Below are 19,583 nucleotides of genomic sequence, written 5' to 3' on the forward strand. Positions count from 1 at the left end.
GGGCCCGTTATTTCCCCTTAGGCAGCCGGTGACTGACTGGAGTCAGCAGGTTTTTATGGCATTAACAGCAGTTTGCTCTTTTATTTTTAATGTGATTCTTAATCCCTCCCGTCTTTTTTTGTAGGTTTCTGCATCTGAGAATAGCCTGGCAACCCATTCCACCCTTGCTGAAGATGATTCCCGTAAGTGTTTGTTCTTAGGTCTGGAGGGTGAGGGTCTTGTTCTCTTGCCCCTGTTTGGGGGCGGGGGGTGGGTGGTGCTTGTCCCCAGTTCTGTCAGCTCTGAGAATATGTAACATATTAAATCCAATAATGCAGCTGATTAGATCTTTCACTTGGTTTTAAGGACTGGTGACTGGGTACCTTTCACAAATCCCATGGCAAAGAGAGATGTTAAATTCAATGAAATATGATTAACTTGTGGCAAACTGAATATTTTTGATGCTTCTCTCATTGAACTTACCCTGTCTTTTGTACCAAACCTTTTCAGAGTTAATGCTGTAAAAACTATAATTTTGAAGTTTCATTTTAATAGAAGTTTGGCCCAAAAGGGCTTTATTTATTTACAGGGGATAAGAATTGGTATTTGAGTAACCTTTTAAAAATACCCTTTTCTTATTATATCTATATAAATATGTACTATAATCTGCCCTCTGGCTAAATCTTTCCTTTTGGTGCTGAATTTGATCACCTTTTCATCCTACTTTGGAATCATTTTGAGCCTCTTTTCCCAAAGACAGAAATCTTTGTTTTTTAATTTACTGTGTCCGCTTTTGATTCTGAGGTTCAGTGTATTAGTTTTTTAATATATATAGATTTCTAGCTTTTCCTCATGTTAATAACTCACTAAACATTGAAAACTCAGCAAGAAGCAGAAGTATTAGCTAAACAGATCTCTAGTAAACCCTGCCTTAAAATTTCAGAAAAACTCTTGCTGCTTGAATCCAAGAACATTCCATTTGCAATCATTTTGCTTGGACTAGAAATTTTTCTGAGTTTTGACTAGGTTTGCAAAACATTTTTTTGAAAAGTAAGCCTTAATCTTTGAATACTTTGTTGACATAACTCTAGATTTTAGGGAATTCTTTTATGGTTCCTTAGTAACTGCGTGAATGACTTCTCTGTGCCTCTTCTGAGTTTTCCACACAATGAATATACTGGCAGGAAATTAACTTATGTAAGTGACACGTCAATGACTATGAAAAAAATTTTATGGAGCCTTTTTCCTTAATCTTCATCCATGGATATTTGCTGTAGGACTGACCAAGAAGATGGTATCAAATTATATACACACATATACATGAGCATGTGTTTTGAAATTTCTGCCCACACATTCCCCCATTTTCCCAAGTTCAGTTGGAACACCCCAGAAGGAGTTATTGGGAGTGCTAACTGCCAAAAAGCCATCAAAGTCTACAAGCAGCCTTTAAAAATGACAAATGCTACAGGGCAGAAGTTTCCTTCAGTAGGGTGGTTTGCGTTCAGCTGCGTGTGGGAAAGGATGAGAAACCCTCTGTGTTGACACCCCAGTTTATGAGAGAATCTAACAGCATAGCTTTTAGTACTAGAATATCCTTCAACGGGAAAGCAGTGTTTTTCCTGATGTTGAAAGGACCTGTTGATAGTGGAGGTGCCTAAACTTGGCTTTGGGGAAGAACCTTTTCTGATGCTTCTCTTGAGATATCATAAAATGTCTTCCTTCTATAACTCAAGCAGGTAACTCCCAGGTCAAGAGTGAGGTCCAGCAGCCTGTGCATCCCAAGCCACTAAGTCCAGATGCCAGAGCCTCCAGCCTTTCTGAAAGTTCTCCTCCCAAAGCAGTGAAGGTATGATGGTGATTTCTCTTGGAGCCTGTAGACACTGGTTTGCTAGTAAAGCTCATTGCACCTTTTATCATTGTGTTCGTTGTAACCTGTTTTGGCTTTCCAGGGGACGAAAATGCCAAATAAGAGCACATTTGAACCAGTCACTTTTCTTGAAAATCTTGCCACTTTTTCTTAGGCATTTGAGCCAGGCGTGATGAGGCTCTCTGTCTGGAATCTGGAAAGCTCTTGAAACAAAACCCAAAGTGAAAGAAAATAACCCGATTTATTTTCTTGTTAAGTCCAAATTCATAAATCTATGAGTGAGTAAAAACCTATAAAATGAGCAATACAAAAAATCTGTTAAATTAAAATCAGCCCATTGGATGGGAATGTACAATGTTAGCTTAAAGATAGCGGCTCCCTGGTCTGAAAAACTTAACCATAACATGATTGGTAGTCAGTGCATTTAAAGAAAGAATGTGTACATTTCAGCAGGGTTTGGCCAGTCCATTTGCTCTACAAATGGGCATTCAAGTAACATTTACACTTGGTTATAATACTAGATATTGAGGAATATGCAAAATGTTTGTACCCTAGGAAAATTTTACTAGGCTACTCAATCTATGGTCTCCTTTTATTCACTAATTTTTAAAAGCAGTCTTTTCCCTTTCTATGAACAAGTAAATATTCCCATAAAAATAAACAAAGGTTAAAAAAATATATATCCAGCCTCTCTTTTAGGCTGTTCTCCTAACTTGTTTTAATTGAATGCTTTGCTAATGCCATGCTGATTTACCCACTTGCATTAGTAACCAAACATACCTACACTTCTTTAGTGTCTTCCTCCTGTGCTTAAGTAGCCAAGGTTTGTTTCAAAGGCTTTAACATTTGAGAGAAACTCAGTGGGTAGAATTCGTTTCAAGGTGATTTGTGCACTGCCTCAACTTCATGCACGCGTCTGCCATGTTTCTGTCTCTCAACTGTGGGCATGATTGGTCTCTTGATGAAAGTTTTAGTGCACAGAAAGGATGAAGAGAGGAAGACACAGGTGTGGGTTTGAAACAAAGGGAGGTAAGGAGGATCCAGGATTTAAAGGTTAGATGGAAAAAGAGGGTGGGGCGGGGGAAGACGGTAAACATAAGATTTTAAAGGAAGCAGAGACATGAGGAGAGTAAGATTTATTGAAAGGAGCAAAAAATGAAGAAAGGAACAAGAGAAAGCAAGTGAACTAGGAAGAAAGAACTGAGCTGTGTGATGGGATCTGCATGTCCTTAGCGTGACCCTGTCTCCTGGCCTCCAAGCTCTGCTCATGCTGCCCTCAGCACTTTTCTTTCTTCCAGTATCTGGAGGCCAACAAAGTAGCAAACGCCACAGGGTTAATTTCCTCTCCAGCAGCAATCCTGCCCGGATGTGAGTCCTTGGGCTGTGGTTCTGGACCAAGAACAGCAAAGCTGACTTGGCCATGGATTCCGTGTGCCTGAGGGACTCGGGGGATTCTGTAGCTGCTCTAAGAACTAAAATCTGTTCTCAAGTGTGTCTGAATTCTCAATCTGGTCGAGACCAGACCTCCTGGTCCTGGGTTGGACCTTTGAGACCCCTCCTTATTCATACTCCAGGATCTGAGCTGATGAGCCATGTGCAAAGAAATGCACCTCACTAAGGTCTTCCTGGCACACCAGAGAGAGGAGACGGAGATAAAGCTCCCTCTGTACCGTGCCTGCCTCTTTGGCTCTGGTCACTCAGCACTAGAATAAGCCTGCTTGCACCAGGCATACACCTCAGGTCTTGACTGGAGGAAACTGGCCTGACTGCCTGTGTTTGCTCAAATGGTTATGCTGTACACAGAGCTCGGGGTTGTACCCAATCACATCTCCACTTTTATTTAAGGACTGTTTTTTTTCTCTTCCTCAGAGTTTCCCTTTACATTCTGCAGGCAAGTATGTAGATACTTTAGCGTTTCCAGGAAAACCTGCTGACATAACTGGTCTCGTGGCTATAGACCATGCAACAGAAGTTTTTTCTCCACTGGGAAATTACATACAGCTAAGAATAAATGTGTTCACTCAGAATAGATTTTGGGTCCCCCACATCCTGGAGAACATGCTGCCTAGTAGTGCCTGTTATTGAAAATAGGACATCTAAGGTAAAGACTCAATTCATTTCAAATTTTAGCTTAATAAGGTAAAATTAAAAAACAAAAAAACACTCCACAGATGATATCAGTCTTTAAAAGTAAGGATTTTGTCTATTTTGAACACTGGCCAGACAGTTCAGTTGATGAGACTTGGCAGTAAAGAAGTTTAAATAGCAGGTTCCCTTCTCAAAATAGATGTTCTGGGTCTAGAGCTCAGTAGACCCTGTGAGAAGGATCAGACCTTTCAACTCAAGAGACTCAGAGGCCTCTTAAGCTTTATGTTCTCCCACTGAAATGTTATTCCCTAAATGTTCCTGGAGGGACGATAAGGAAGGAGATGTGGCTGGCCCTAGGAACATCTACTGATCTGGGATAGCCCCGCCCCAGGATCCTAGGCTTGTCCTAGGATATGGAAAGAAAGCATGGCAGCCTGAATGAGAGGCTATACCCTTTGTACCTGTCCCTTCCTTCATGGACAGGGTAGGAGGTCTTATGCTGTTTTGCAAATCTATCAGAATTATGCTAGAAGGGTGTCTAGATTCTTTTCTGACTACCTATATCATTACTTCTTTCTCAGAGCACTAATGTTTCCTCTACATGTAGAGCAACCTATGTAAGGTGTGAATATCTCCAAAATGCTTGCACAAAGAATTTCACAGAGAGTAAGCAGAAGGGTTAAAGCCAGAGCCAGCCCAGACATTTACTGTATGGTGGGGTGGGGGGGGAGGTTTCAGTTTAATTACCCAGATATTTTGCACAAATTGGAAGGAGGAAATGAAAGGCTTTGTAAAGTGTTCTGAGGCATGGAGGCCTGACATTAGTACAGAATTTTCTTCTGATTTCACTATGTCTAAAGGCTAGTTAGCTTCACCACTTATGGCCAGCTGCTGCTCACACACAGACATATACCCCAACTGGGGCCTTCATCGAACTAAAAAATATATGTAAGACAAGAGGGCAAAAGAATGTAGATGAAGTTATAAAAATTTATTGGAAAAAAAGCTTTAAGTCGATGCTGATCAACAGAAGGCCTGTAACATCCCTCAGATGGGAAAGGCCTGACAGTGTTTAGGGACATCAATTATTTACATATTACCTCATTCATTCCTGACTATCCCTGAGATATTATCTACATATTTTAATGTGAAACAAAGTGAAGACTTGTTCATTCAAAATGCTGTGGTGAAATCATTTTCAATTGGGTTAGCATCTGCTCTCTTCCCCAAAGGGTTTCCTTTAGTTATGGAAATTTATTCCAGGACAATTTAGAAAATACTCTCTCGGTTTGTTAGTTAAGAATTCTGAGTTTTAATTTTAATTCTGTTATTATTGACTGTGCAAGCTTTGATAAGGCACCTGATATCGTGGTGCTTCAGTGTGAAAAATGGTGAGGGAGGGAAGATGACAAAGCATCTTATGAACTGCGAAAAATATAAAGATTAAAAAATGTCTAACGTTCTATTACTGGCAGTGTTTTAAATGTGGCTGTGCCAAGTTCGAGCATGCCATGAAGGCATGGGCAGGATGTATGCCAGGCCTACCATAATGGTAGAGATTTTTGGGCACTGACTATGCTTCCTGTTGTCTGAATAGATACGGGGGCAATTACAGAAAAGTGGCTGAGAGCCCAGGACAGAGGAAATAAAGGGAAGGCACAGCCGCAGCCACTAGGACTTGGCATATTGCCATGCTGGGCTCCTCTTGTCTTTATAATACTTTAGGGGCTCTTGGGCAGCTGCCGCATAAACCTTAAATAATATTGAAAAGGGTGTATGAGAAAAAGGGATAAGAATAATGGGAATCTGGTAGGTCTGGCTAGTTAGAAGCTTGTGGTTAGTCAGATGTTTGAGCTAGCAATTTATTAATTTGATGTTAAGGAGAGGAATGCCTTTTCACTTGTGAGTGAAGGCTCTAGTCAAGAGAGAGCAAATGTGGGTCAGGTGTGGGAGGTAGGAAGACAGTGAAGAATTGTTCATGAGACACTCCTTGTGTGGGTGAAGGCTCGGAAAACTCTCCTGAGCGGGCACTCTGATCTAACCTCAGGTGGGTATGAGTGAGCTGATATTACCACGATTAGCAGCATTACTTGGTAAAGAAAGAAAACGTGGTCTTATTCTTGGATCTGAGTCTGTATCTGAGCTTCAGTTCAGCTGCAGTAAAAAGCACTCCAGGGCACACCGAATGCTTTGTATTCACTGAAGGTTCCTGTTTGTCTCTTCCAGCTTCTGCTTCCTGCTCCTGGTACCTAATTTCTGCTCCTGCCTTCCACTTTCCTCCTAATGTGAGCTCAACTTACAGCTTTCTATTCTGGGCTGCACCCTTCTACTGTGTGTTTTTCCGTGTGTGTGTGTGTAAAACAGAGGTGTGCTCTGTAGGCCTCCAATCCCCTTTAGCAGAATAATACCCATTTCCTCCTCTGCCATGGGAAAGTTCTGTCTCCTCCTCTGCCTTTACCAACCAGAATGAACATGTATTCTCCTAAGTGTTAAAAATACAGCATTCATCCTAGAGCTGAAAAAGATTTTCACTGATAAGTAAATACGTTGGGCCTATTATTTTTACATTGTCTGAACTGTGATTTGTACAGGCTTTAATTGTACTATTATACCCAAATTTTATTCTGTCTTTTAATATTTCCTGTTTGCTAGGCAAGGACCTAGTCCTTTTAGAGAAACCTAATTAAAGTATGCAAGGACATCTCCACTTATGTCCTATCTAGTTAGAAGTGTCGATATAAGAAAAAACAATTTGGGAATTTCCTAGCAGTCCAATGGTTAGGACACTGAGTTCTCACTGCTGAGGGCCTGCATTCAATCCCTGTCTGGGAACCAAAATCCCACTAACCATGCAGCACAGCCAAAGAAAAACAGGAAAGAAATAAAGAAAAACCAAGTCTACATCAAGATCCTACCATATATCACTGGGAACTATGCTCAATATCCTGTAGTAAACCATAATGGAAAAAATATGAAAAGAATATACATATATAACCGAATCACTAAGCTGTATACCAGAAACTAACACAGCAGTATAAATCAACTATACTTCAATAAAATTTTTTAAAAAAGAAGGAAGCATTTCTGAACTCCAATAATGCCCTAATATCTGCTAACAGCATTGAATACAGTAACATTTGATCATATTTAAATTCCTCAGTTATGCTTGGTAAACTGAGTTGTAGCTGTGGTCTTTAAGTTTTTCTTTTTGACTCAAACGCAAGGAATGGAGAGACCGCTGTTAACACTCAGCACACCACCCCCCTCATTTTTAAATCCTTTGGTGCTATTTGGGAGTTTACCACCAATTTTATTAAACTCCCTTCTATGGATCTTAACCTTTACTCCTCTGCCCATTTTCTGCTCTCATTTCCTGTTGAAATCTGCTTGGCAACCATTCCTATTTTTGCTTTACCTCTTTGTGAATCATGTGGCAAGTGAGCCAGCAGTCTGAATTTATTTTATGGGTCTATTTTCAGACTTTTTAAATTAAAATTCTATCTTACCCATAAGCTGTTTTATTTTAGGCTTACCTTAACCATTCAGGCCTTGAGCTTTGGGACTAAGTTGTATTATTTGCTACCATCCTGGTCCTGGTGGCAAAGGGGCCACCACCCTGCCTGAGAGAGCTTCCAGACCACCTTAACCAAACTGCTCCCACCTTTACTATTAGTAGTTGAGGTGTTTCTATTGGGACAAGTCAAGGATCACACACAGCTAGAGACTTCTTATCCCCAGCCCTAGCGGCCATGTAACTCCTTCGTATCGCGTAAAACTTACAGTTTTGGAACTCCGGCGTTCATCAGTGCTAGAATACACTACGTAGTTTGTGTGTTCAGTCTCTCACTAGTGTCTGACTCTTTGCAACTGCGTGGACTGTAGTCCACTAGGCTCCTCTGTCCATGGGATTTCCCAGGCAAGAGTACTATAGTGGGTTGCCACTTCCTTCTCCAGGGGATCTTCCCAACCCAGCGATCGAACCCGCATCTCCTGCATTGGCAAGTGGATTCTTTCCTACTGAGCCACCTGGGAAGCGCTTATGTAGTTTAGGATTAAGTTTACCAGCAGCAGCTGTGCTCACCCTGCCCATATTCCACACTACAAACAGGTCATGAATTTCCTATTATGACTCCTCCCACCCTGCCCCAGTACATTAGTTTTATTCTCCTTTTGGTTTTTTAAAAAAGATTATGGAACCCATAGTTTTATTGGGCTGTGCTTTTTCCTGTTTTCTAATAAAATGGTTTGTGTCTCTTTTAAAATGTTCCATTTTATATGTCCATTTTGCTTTATTTAAAAATATTATGTCTAGTGGATTAAGTAAGTCAAGATTATAAGCAGAAGGGACTGATAGTTGCTTTATCCAAATATCTTTTCCAAATATATACAAAAAAGAATGTCTATATGCATATAACTGAGTTTGCTATATGGCAGAGATTGGCACAACATTGTAAATAAAGTGTACTTTTTTTAAGTAAATAAAGTTTTAAAAACCAGTGCCTTTTCCTACTTCCCAAAGCCAAATGCTCTTTCTCTCCTTGAAAGTTACCCCCTTTCAGAAACTGTTCTTTAAAAAGTCTGTCCTGCTTCTATTTGGCACTTAAACAATTATCTTTCTTCTGTGTGTGATGACATTTTCTCCTAATTTCCTGTCTGCAGAATCATTTTGTGTGTACTCGTGTGTGTGTGGTGGTTGGTCTAAGCCTTTCTCTGCAGTCCGGCCCTAGATCCACTCATCCTCAGTGGCTGCTGCACTTAGAACAGCCAGACAGTCTGGGTAAGGAATTCAGGAGAGCCTATGGCTTTAAAGAGTCAACTGATAGAACTATAGCAGGCTTAGTGTTCCTCTGAGAATTGACAGACCAGGTAAGGGAGCCCATAGATAACAAAGTAAATCCTGGGGCCCACCTCAGCAGAGTACTAACTTCTCACTGCCTTAACTAGCTGAAGTTGTCCTTTACCTTTTCCTAGAAGTTTCAGGCACCTGCAAGAGAGACCTGCGTGGAATGTCAGAAAACAGTCTACTCCATGGAGCGTCTCCTGGCCAACCAGCAGGTGTTTCACATCAGCTGTTTCCGTTGTTCCTATTGCAACAGTAAGCTTAGGTAAGCCAGACCAAACAAGCCATCTCCGGAGGTGTGGGTGGACCTCCAGGGGGAGTCTTTGGTTTTTAGAACACTTAGAATACTAGAATCTGTGGTGCTAATAGTATCTGGTGTTACAGAAGAGCTCAGAGAGTTGTCGTAGTAGCTGTTCAGGTGATTATCACTGATCCAAAGACAGACTACAGACTAGTAAAGTTGGAAGATGAACCATTCAGGATTTCAGCTTCTCACCTACTTAGTACAGTTGAGAACCATGTATGCTTTGGCACGTGTTTAGAGATGTCATGTTTTTGAGGGAAATATCCCAGAAAATGGACTATGTTTTAGAGATTTACAATCATTGCTTTTTCTTTAATACAGTTGGGAGGGTGATTAAAAAAAAATTGAATTGTGTGTGCTGTTGAGGATCTTCGAAGAAAGTGAAAAGTACCATTTAATTACAAGCATTTTATTATAGTAAATGATAATGGTGTTTAGAACTTCTTGGTACGTTGACATTAATTTACACGTTAGGACTAAAGCTTAAATCATGCAGGTTGCTGGTGACCTAATTTAGCAGAATGTTTTCCCTTGGTATCAAGACTCATACAGTTAAGAAATCTCAAGAGGATACTTGTTGAAGCCCTTCAGGTTATCCCAAGTACTGTATAAATGGCAAAAACAGCAAAAATAGTAGATCCTGAAGAACCCATATTTTTCTGTATATTGCTTCATTTTCTGAGAAAATAATGATGTATCATTTCTTCTTAGTAACTCAAAGTATGGATATAAATGTGGCAAATTGTGGAAATATTCCATATGACCTCATTTTATTCATATTGGAGGAGGAAGTAACCAGGATGTCATTTCTTCCAGCCTTCCTTCCAGAGCAGGCATCCCTTCCACCATACTGCTGAAAGATGTCCTGGCACCTGTGTGGCACTTCTGGGTGGGTTAATACCCCACTTCAGCTAGTTCTGGTGGTAGTGCGACAACTTTCCCTTCTGTTGAGCCAAAATGTGCGTCTGTAACTTCCACTCAGTGGTTCTTTTTCCGCCCACTGTATTTTTTTCTCCACAGCACATTCTTCTAAATTTTTGAATTTTTATGTTTCTCCTGTGGAAATGCTGTTGGTTTTCTACTCCACCTATAAAATGTGTTACCCTTTGAGAGACACCAGATGTCCGAAAGGCCTATCCAGCACTGACGTTAGGGTAGACCGCCTTCTGGCTGTTGCTTGCTATTCTCCTATTAACCATAGCTTCCTTTTATTTAGTTACTGGCATCTACTGAGTGCCAGCCATTGGCAGAGCATTATACCCATTCCTGCGTTTAAATTATAACACAAATGGGAAACTAGGAGGAAAATGATTCAACTTTTTACAAAGGAATATCATTAAAAATAGTTACATGTTATAAATACTTAGGAAATAGAATGATCAGAATTAGGGGGAATTTAGGGAAGACTTCTTGGAAGTAATTTTTTTTTTTTTAACAGTTTTGACAGAGGGGAGTGAAATCACTTGAAAATGGGAGCATGCACCAAGTGGAAGAATGTCTTCTGAAGTTTCAGGCCTAGAAATGAGCATTTTTAAAATAAGGATAATACAAACAAATGTGTTTAAAAGAGGATGGAGCATCCTCAGTGACTGATGATGTGCTTTTTTAAAAAAAATATTTATTTGGCTGCACTGGGTCTTAGTTGCAGTGCATGAGGTCTTTAGTTGTGGCATGTGAGATTTTGTTCCCTGAGCAGGGATCACACCTGAGCCCCCTGCCTTGGAGGGCAGAGTCTTAGCCACTGGACCACCAGGGAAGTCCCTGAAGTGCTTTTAAAGATATTTTTCTCACTTTGCATCTTCTGGAAATACTAGAGTTGCCAGGTTTCAGTCTACTGGTATAAATAAGAGGATACAGATTTGTTAATTTTATGCTCTTTCTTTTTTTTTTTAAAACAACAGTCTAGGAACATATGCCTCTTTACATGGGAGAATCTATTGCAAGCCTCACTTCAATCAACTCTTTAAATCTAAAGGTAACTATGATGAAGGCTTTGGACACAGACCACACAAGGATCTGTGGGCAAGCAAAAATGAAAATGAAGAGACATTGGAGAGACCAGTCCAGCTTCCAAATGCAGCGGAGACCCTTCAGAGCCCAGGGGTAGAAAATGCCCCCATTGAGAAAGTGGGTGTGCTCACTGCAAGTATGGAAGCCAAGGCCTCCTGCCCGCTGGAGAAGGAAGACAAGCCAGCTGAAACCAAGAAGCTGAGGATCGCCTGGCCACCCCCTACTGAGCTTGGCAGTTCAGGAAGTGCCTTGGAAGAAGGGATCAAAGTATTGAAGCCTAAGTGGCCTCCTGAGGATGAAATTAGCAAGCCTGAAGCTCCTGAGGATATAGACCTGGATCTGAAGAAGCTAAGACGATCTTCTTCTCTGAAGGAGAGAAGCCGCCCGTTCACCGTAGCAGCTTCATTTCGAACCTCTTCAGTCAAGAGCCCAAAAGCCTTGTCCCCACCTATCAGGAAAGGGTGGAGCATGTCAGAGCAAAGTGAGGAGTATGGAGGAGGTGTAGCAGCAGAAAGGAAACACATGGAAAATGCCAACGCCTCTGAGAAGAATGAGAGTGTGGGGAAAACAACCTGGCCCAACAAGGGATCTAAAGGAGGGGAGGCCGGGCGGAGAAGCAGGGAGAGTCCTAGTTTTGAGATGGGGAGTGAAAATGTTATAGAGAATGGTGCAAACTTAGATGAAAGTGATAAAAACCTTCTCAAAAAGCAGTCTCCACTAGAACCCAAGGCAAAAACCTGGTCTAGCTATACAGACAACCCCTCCACTAAAGAATTCACTACTCAAAATCAGAAATCCCAGGATGTGGGATTCTGGGAGGAAGAGGTAGTCGAAGAGCTGTCTGTAGAGGAACAGATAAAGAGAAATCGGTACTATGATGAGGATGAAGATGAAGAATAATAAATTGCAATGATGTTGGGCCTTACATTTATGTGTCAGTGAGCCACTGCCCTTATCAAAGTGATACACGTAAACAGCTGTCTTAGCATGAACTGAAATTTATGTGGAAGTGACTTTGGAAGAGAGTTCCTGCTTCAAAAAAAAAAAAAAATCCCATACTGCAGCTTAAGTGAACCAACTCTAAACGCTAGAGATAACATTACTTAAATCCTCTATTTTAGCAATGATGATATACACAACTGCTTTAAGGTCTTCTGGAAGCGGGAGTGTGTATGGCGGAGCCGGGCGGGGGGTGGGGGTGGTGGTGGGGATATTCCAACTGATAAGGTCCAGATTTCACTGTATTCCCGAAAGACAATATGAAAATAGAGAGATGATTAGTAGTGCACTGTTCCACTAAAAACTCAATTATGGAATGAGCAGAAGGGATTTAGGGGCCTAAACATTATAACTGAATGCACTTTAGTATAAAGGGCACAGTTTGCATATTTTTACATGAATACCAATTTATTGTTTAGTATTCCTTTGCTAAGAGATTAAATATTTAGTCTTTTTTTTTAAAAAAAAATTAGGTTAATTTTCTTACTCTGATGTATATGGGGGATTTATTGCTTACTATGATATGTATGGGGGGTTATTGCATCCTGCTTTCTAGACCACATCCTGAACTAGAGTATTGAGATATAGCACAACCATCTCTTCAGAGTACCTTTTGATCACCCTCGGTGCTTGGAGGAATTCATTGTGTCCCAAATAAGCTATGGTATTTGCCAATGAGTATGACCACACCCCAAATGATTGCTTTCTTCTCTGGTGGTCTCTGTGCTTCTCATAATTTACTGAAAGCTGCAATATTTTTATAAGATCTTTTATATTTGCCATGTTGCATATTTAGAGCAAAGTGATGAGTTTAAAGGAGGAATAACAGAAAAAAACAAAAGATGCCTTAAACCACTTGAGCTCAGACCCTCCAACCCCTATAATTCTACTTCTGATATCCCCTTTCTGGGACATTAGTTTTTTAATAAGTTCTGAAATGTATAGATTTTTATGGCAGACAGTATTCCTAGGGTGCAATTAAACCAATTATAGGCCTTTTTTGAGAGATGATTTTCTAGTATAAAGGTTTTGGAACAATATAAACTTGAGTACATTTGTTGTACATAATTGATATTCCAAATTGTATTTTGGGGGGAGAGAGGTGTTTTAAGCTATAGGCTTTACTTTATACTGCATTTTTTGAGATTTAGCTCTGATATTTTTACAGATGTAAAAATATTCTGCTTTCTTACAGTCTTGCTTACTCTGAAACATTTTTATTCAATAAAGCTTTTAACTGACATTTGAACTTTCAGTGTTCTTTTCCATCATTATTTTACATTGTTACTGTCTCTCAGGACCTACTTTTGCTTAGCAGTTTGGGTAGAAAAGGCAAATGGGTCTGATGGGTTTCAAGAGAAGTACTATGTATACCTCGCACCACTAGGTGGTGGTGTTGAGCTGATCTTAGGCTTTCATTCTTCTAGAAGACAAATTTTTCTTCAAAATGTAAAGCAGTTTGGCAACAAAATTATTGTGTGCGTTCAAAATGAGAAGCTTGTTTTACCAATTCAAGATGCAGTGGTGGTTTTATTAATTAGTTAATTATTGTTCAGTTGCTAAGTAGTGTCCGACTTCCAACCTCATGGATTGTAGCACGCCAGGCTCCTCTGTCCTCCAGTATTTCCCAGAGTTTGCTCAAATTCTTGTCTACTGAGTCAGTGATGTTATCTAACCATCTTATCCTCTGCCATCCCCTTCTCCTGTCCTCAGTCTTTCCCAGAATCAGGGTCTTTTCCAATGTTTCGGCTCTTTGCATCATGTGGCCAAAGTATTAGAGCTTTAGCATCAGTCTTTCCAATGAATATTTAGAGTTCAGTTCCTTTAGGATTGACTGGTTTGATCTCCTTCCAGTCTCAAGAGTCTTCTCCGGCACCACAATTCAAAAGCATCAATTCTTCAGTGCTCAGCCGTCTTTAATGGTCCAACTCTCACATCTGTACATAATTACTGGAAAAACCATAGCTTTAACTATATGGACCTTTGTCGGCAAAGTGATGTCTCTGCTTTTTAATACGCTGTCTAGGTTTGTCATAGCTTTCCTTCCAAAGAGCAGTTGTCTTTTAACCTCATGGCTGCAGTCACCATCCACAGTGATTCTGGAGCCCAAGAAAAGAAAATCTGTCACTGCTTCCACTTTTTCCCCTTCTACTTGCCATTAAAGTGATGAGACCCGATGCCATGATCTTAGTTTTTTGAATGTTAGGTTTCAAGCCAGGTTTTTCACTCTCCTCTTTCACCCTCATCAAGAAGCTCTTTAGTTCCTCTTCACTTTCAGCTATTAGTGTTGTATTATATGCATATCTGAGGTTGTTGCCATTTCTCCTGGCAAATTTGATTCCACCTTGTGATTCATCCACCCCAACATTTCTCATGATGTACTCTGCATTTAAGTTAAATAAGCAGGCTGACAATATACAGCCTTGTCATACTCCTTTCCCAATTTTGAACCAGTCAATTGTTCCACTTCCATTTCTAACTGTTGCCTCTTGACCTGCATACAGGTTTCTCAGGAGGCAGTTAAGGTGGTCTGGTGTTCCCATCTCTAAGAATTTTCCAGTTTGTTGTGATCCACAGTCAAAGCTGTAGTGTAGTCAATAATTCTATCTCCAAGGAAATCTACACTCCCATTTAAAAAAAAAAAAAACCTTAATAAGGTAAAGTTGCTAAGTTAAGTCACTTCAGTCGTGTCCGACTCTGTGCAACCCCATAGACAGCAGTCCACCAGGCACCCCTGTCCCTGGGATTCTCCAGGCAAGAACACTGGAGTGGGTTGCCATTTCCTTCTCCAATGCATGAAAGTAAAAAGTGAAAGTGAAGTCGCTCAGTCGTGTCCGACTCTTCGAGACCCCATGGACTGCAGCCTACCAGGCTCCTCTGTCCATGGGATAAGGTAAAGTATACTTAACCTTATAATTATGCCTAAATGCTAAATGGAATCTTTGAATGTCTCTGCTGGACTTGAAATGGACTTGTTTTTTGCTCCAGGCAGAGGTATAGTTGGTTGTTTGATTTCCTTGTTTGCAGAGGCAACTGCCCTGATTAGTAAGGTGCTTTTCTTTCTTTCTTTCTTTCTTTCTTTTTTAAATGGGAATGTAGGTTTCCTTGGAAATAAAAATGCTTTTTGAGTCATCTGTTAACACTTTCCAGGGTTGCTGTGTGTTCCAGTTTCTTGCCTGGTCATCAAAGTGGATGGCTGGATACTACTATCTGCTCTTGACTCTGCTCTTGACTCTACTACAGGCTGAAGTAATTTTGAAAGCCCTGAAAGCCCTGTTCACTGAACAGTTAATCCAGAAGTACCTGCTGACTTTTACAAAATATCCAATCCTGGTTTGAGTTTAGCTACCTTTACTCTGAGACTCACTATTGCTCTAACCCATGCCACATGGTACTCATCACATCTACTAACCTTATACAAAAAGTGAGGGCCTATGGTAGGCCTTTTGAGGGTATCACTTGAGTGTGTGCCTGCTCAGTTATGTCCAACTCCTTGCAACCCTATGTACTGTAGCTCAGTAGGCTGCTCTATCCATGGAATTTTCCAGGCAAGAATACTGGAATGAGTTGCCATTTCCACCTCCAGGGGATCTTTGCTACCCAGGGATTGAACTCACATCTCCTTTGTCTCCTGCAGTGCAGGCAAATTCTTTACCACTGAGTTGAGTATGTCACCATATATCAGGTATGTGAGGACTGCGATTATCCTGGGAAGAATTTTTCCTTGCCTTTCAAGGGCTAGTATAGAGAGTGAAGATAAGAATTAGTTCCATAATCAATACATTAAGGATATTCTTATATCAAGAGAATGACCAGTTCAGTTCAGTTCAGTCACTCAATCATGTCCGACTCTTTGCAGCCCCATGAATCGCAGCATGCCAGGCCTCCCTGTCCATCACCAACTCCCGGAGTTCACTCAAACTCACGTCCATCGAGTCCGTGATGCCATCCAGCCATCTCATCCTCTGTCATCCCCTTCTCCTCCTGCCCCCAAACCCTCCCAGCATCAGAGTCTTTTCCAATGAGTCAACTCTTCGCATATCTGAGGTGGCCAAAGTATTGGAGTTTCAGCTTCAGCATCATTCCTTCCAAAGAACATCCAGGTCTGATTTCCTTCAGAATGGACTGGTTGGATCTCTTTGCAGTCCAAGGGACTCTCAAGAGTCTTCTCCAACACCACAGTTCAAAAGCATCAATTCTTCAGCGCTCAGCTTTCTTCACAGTCCAACTCACACCCATACACGACCACTGGAAAAATCATAGCCTTGACTAGACGGACCTTTGTTGGCAAAGTAATGTCTCTGCTGTTGAATATGCTGTCTAGGTTGGTCATAACTTTTCTTTCAAGGAGTAAGTGTCTTTTAATTTCATGGCTGCAGTCACCATCTGCAGTGATTTTGGAGCCCCCCAAAATAAAGTCTGACACTGTTTCCACTGTTTCCCCATCTATTTCCCATGAAGTGATGGGACTGGATGCCATGATCTTCGTTTTCTGAATGTTGAGCTTTAAGCCAACTTTTTCACTCTCCTCTTTCACTTTCATCAAGAGGCTCTTTAGTTCCTCTTCACTTTCTGCCATAAGGGTGGCGTCATCTGCATATCTGAGGTTATTGATATTTCTCCCTGTAATCTTGGGTAATATTGATTCCAGCTTGTGCTTCTTCCAGCCCAGCGTTTCTCATGATGTACTCTGCATAGAAGTTAAATAAGCAGGGTGACAATATACAGCTTTGACGTACTCCTTTTCCTATTTGGAACCAGTCTGTTGTTCCATGTCCAGTTCTAACTGTTGCTTCCTGATTTGCATATAGGTTTCTCAAGAGGCAGGTCAAGTGGTCTGGTATTCCCATCTCTTTCAGAATTTTCCACAGTTTATTGTGATCCACACAGTCAAAGGCTTTGGCATAGTCCAGATAATACTAAATATTCTTAGAAAACAAAAGCACCTACAGCCAAACAAAAAGCATTTATTCTCTCAAGGCAACTTCTTGGACTATGTCAAGGTCGACAATAGAATGACGTGAATTCTTCCGTTGGTGAAGCAAGGAAAGGCCTGCTTTGGGACCTGAAATGATTAAGGAGACTCTGTTCATGACTGCTACAAGGGCCAACTTAGTTCTGCCAGCTTGCAGGTCAAATCACTCCTGGCCTAAGTGAAACCTGTACTAAGTTTGCTCTCACATATTTCATCAACAATATGTTTTCTTATAACCAAGAGGTTGAGGAATGTTACAAAAGTGTTTTTCTGGGAATCAGTCTTGAGACCAAGATCATGGTATATAAGTTCCTGTAAGCCAAGTTAGCGTGTTCTTTTTTCCTGGAGCTCTGATTTGAATTCCCATGGGATCAAGGAGCATTTACTTCTTTTAATATGCATCTTGATTATAAGTTAGTTACCATCAAAACTATTTGAGTTTGGATGAAAACGGCTTCAGGCATGGTTTTAGACCAGCAGCAGTGGCATGACCTCTGAGTTTGTTAGAAATACCCATTCCTGGGCCTACCCTGAACTTCCTGAATCAAAACTTTGGATGGAGCCCAGTTAACTTTTAGCCAACTTTTAGCACATTCTCTATGTAGGAGATCAGTTCAGTTCAGTCGCTCAGTCGTGTCCGACTCTTTGCAAACTCATAGACTGCAGCACTCCAGGTTTCCCTCTCCATCACCAGCTCCTTGAGCTTATTTAAACTTTATGTCCATCATGTCAGTGATGCCATCCAACCATCTCATCCTCTGTCGTCCCCTTCTCTTTCCGCCTTCAATCTTTCCCAGCATCAGGGTCTTTTCCAATGAATCAATTCTTCCCATCATGTGGCCAAAGTATTGGAGTTTCAGCTTCAGCATCAATCTTTCCAATGAATATTCAGGGCTGATTTCCTTTAGGATTGACAGGTTGGATCTCCTTGCAGTCTAAGGGACTCTCAAGAGTCTTCTCCAACACCACAGTTCAAAAACATCAATTCTTCGGCACTCAGCTTTCTCTATACTCTCTCACATCCATACATGACTACTGGAAAAACCACAGCTTTGACTAGATGGACCTTTGTTGGCAAAGTAATGTCTCTGCTTTTTAATATGCTATCTAGGTTGGTCATAGCTTTTGTTCTAAGGAACAAGTGTCTTTTAATTTCATGGCTGCAATCATCATCTGCAGTGATTTTGGAGCCCCAAAATATAGTCTCTCACTGTTTCCACTGTTTCCCCATCTGTTTGCCATGAAGTGATGGGACTGGATGTAGGAGATGGAACAAGCTAATGTCTGAGCTGTAGCACACTCAAGGCTTGAGAACCACTGGAATTAAAGCACATCTTTTAGTCTGTTCTTTAAGGCGGCTCCTTTTATTTCTCTTCTTCTGCTCCCTTTGAAACTCTATCTTCTGCTGCAAGCATGCCTACCAGAATAAAGATACTCTGTCTTTAAACAAGATTAGTTCTTTAACCTTTTTTCAGATCATTCTAGGTAGCCTGTGGTAATTAACCTTGTAGCTAGGTTTGAATGGGTGGCACCCAGGGTTCAGGTTCTCCAGCAATTGAGGAACAATTTAGAGTTCAGTGTTTTGAAGGTTTCTTGCCTATGGCTCCCCTCACTGTTTATGTAGATCCACAAAAGAGGTCAATGTTCAGTGTGGAAATGTAGAATTAAGGAAGTTTGTAGGATAAAGCCTCAGGATTTTGGAGTCTAAAGACTTTCCAGTTGAGAAGCTCACCTCTACCACTTGTTTATATAACCTCGGGCAAGCTACTCTTTGGACCTCAGTTTACTTATTCATAAAATAGTAAATAAAACACCCACTTCATGAAATGAGGAAGTTAAATACTGTGTGTAAAACGTTTGGTGCAGTTCTTGGCATATAGTAAACTTCATTAAACGTTGGCCATCAACATCTTTTTCCTTTATATTTTCCTTTGGATACCTTCTATTTCCTTTTCCCATGAGAATAAAAGGATTTTTTTTTTTTGAAAGCCCAGTTTAAGCGATATACAGTGAAAGTGGGTTGAGATATGTGGAGAGGCAAGTAGGGAGAGAAAGTGTGGAGAGAAAAGGGAGAGAAAGCAAAAAGATCGCTGCTGACAGGCGGGACCAGCTGAGATGGAGATAAACCCTAGCGAGAAATGGGGCTGGGAGCGGGAGGGAGAGAGAGAGACATGGCCTTCCAAGGAGTAGATATGGTTTTAAGCTGGCTGGACTGAGAAAAATGTCCCCATAAAGGAGCCCTGTCTGAAATAACGGGTGTAGCCATAGCAGGACGGGAGAGTGAGGGAGGAGGAAAAGCTCGGTCGAAACCGGTAGCGAAAAAGGGTGAGACCAGAGTTGAGTGCCTCGGGGGTGGGGCCAGGCCTGGGTGGAGGCGGGGCGGGAAAGGGAGGGGCGTGGTTGGGACCAGAGGGCGGAGTCCCGAGAAGAGGCGGCGGGGGAAGCTGCAGAGAGGAAGGTGGGCGGGGAGGCGGGATGGGCGGTGAAGAGGCCCGGCCCCGCAGAGGAGGCGGGCTGAGAC

The 19,583-nt window shown here is 41.3% G+C and overlaps 1 protein-coding gene across 5 annotated transcripts in view; it reads left to right on the forward strand.

Moving 5' to 3' along the window:
* The window catches only part of LIMA1 (LIM domain and actin binding 1), a 90,445-nt gene extending 77,109 nt beyond the window's left edge, over nt 1-13,336 (forward strand). For 3 of the 5 annotated variants that reach the window (XM_005679971.3, XM_018047801.1, XM_018047803.1), the window contains 4 exons: nt 125-182; nt 1,713-1,825; nt 8,906-9,039; nt 10,980-13,336. In XM_005679971.3, coding sequence (XP_005680028.2) covers nt 125-182; nt 1,713-1,825; nt 8,906-9,039; nt 10,980-11,988 — 1,314 coding nt within the window. In that variant the 3' untranslated portion in view covers nt 11,989-13,336. The remainder of the gene's footprint in view (nt 1-124; nt 183-1,712; nt 1,826-8,905; nt 9,040-10,979) is intronic. The other 2 variants (XM_005679972.3, XM_018047804.1) reach the window with 1 other exon arrangement.

Source organism: Capra hircus, chromosome 5 (assembly GCF_001704415.2).
Source record: "Capra hircus breed San Clemente chromosome 5, ASM170441v1, whole genome shotgun sequence".
NCBI classification, from domain to species: Eukaryota; Metazoa; Chordata; class Mammalia; order Artiodactyla; family Bovidae; genus Capra; species Capra hircus.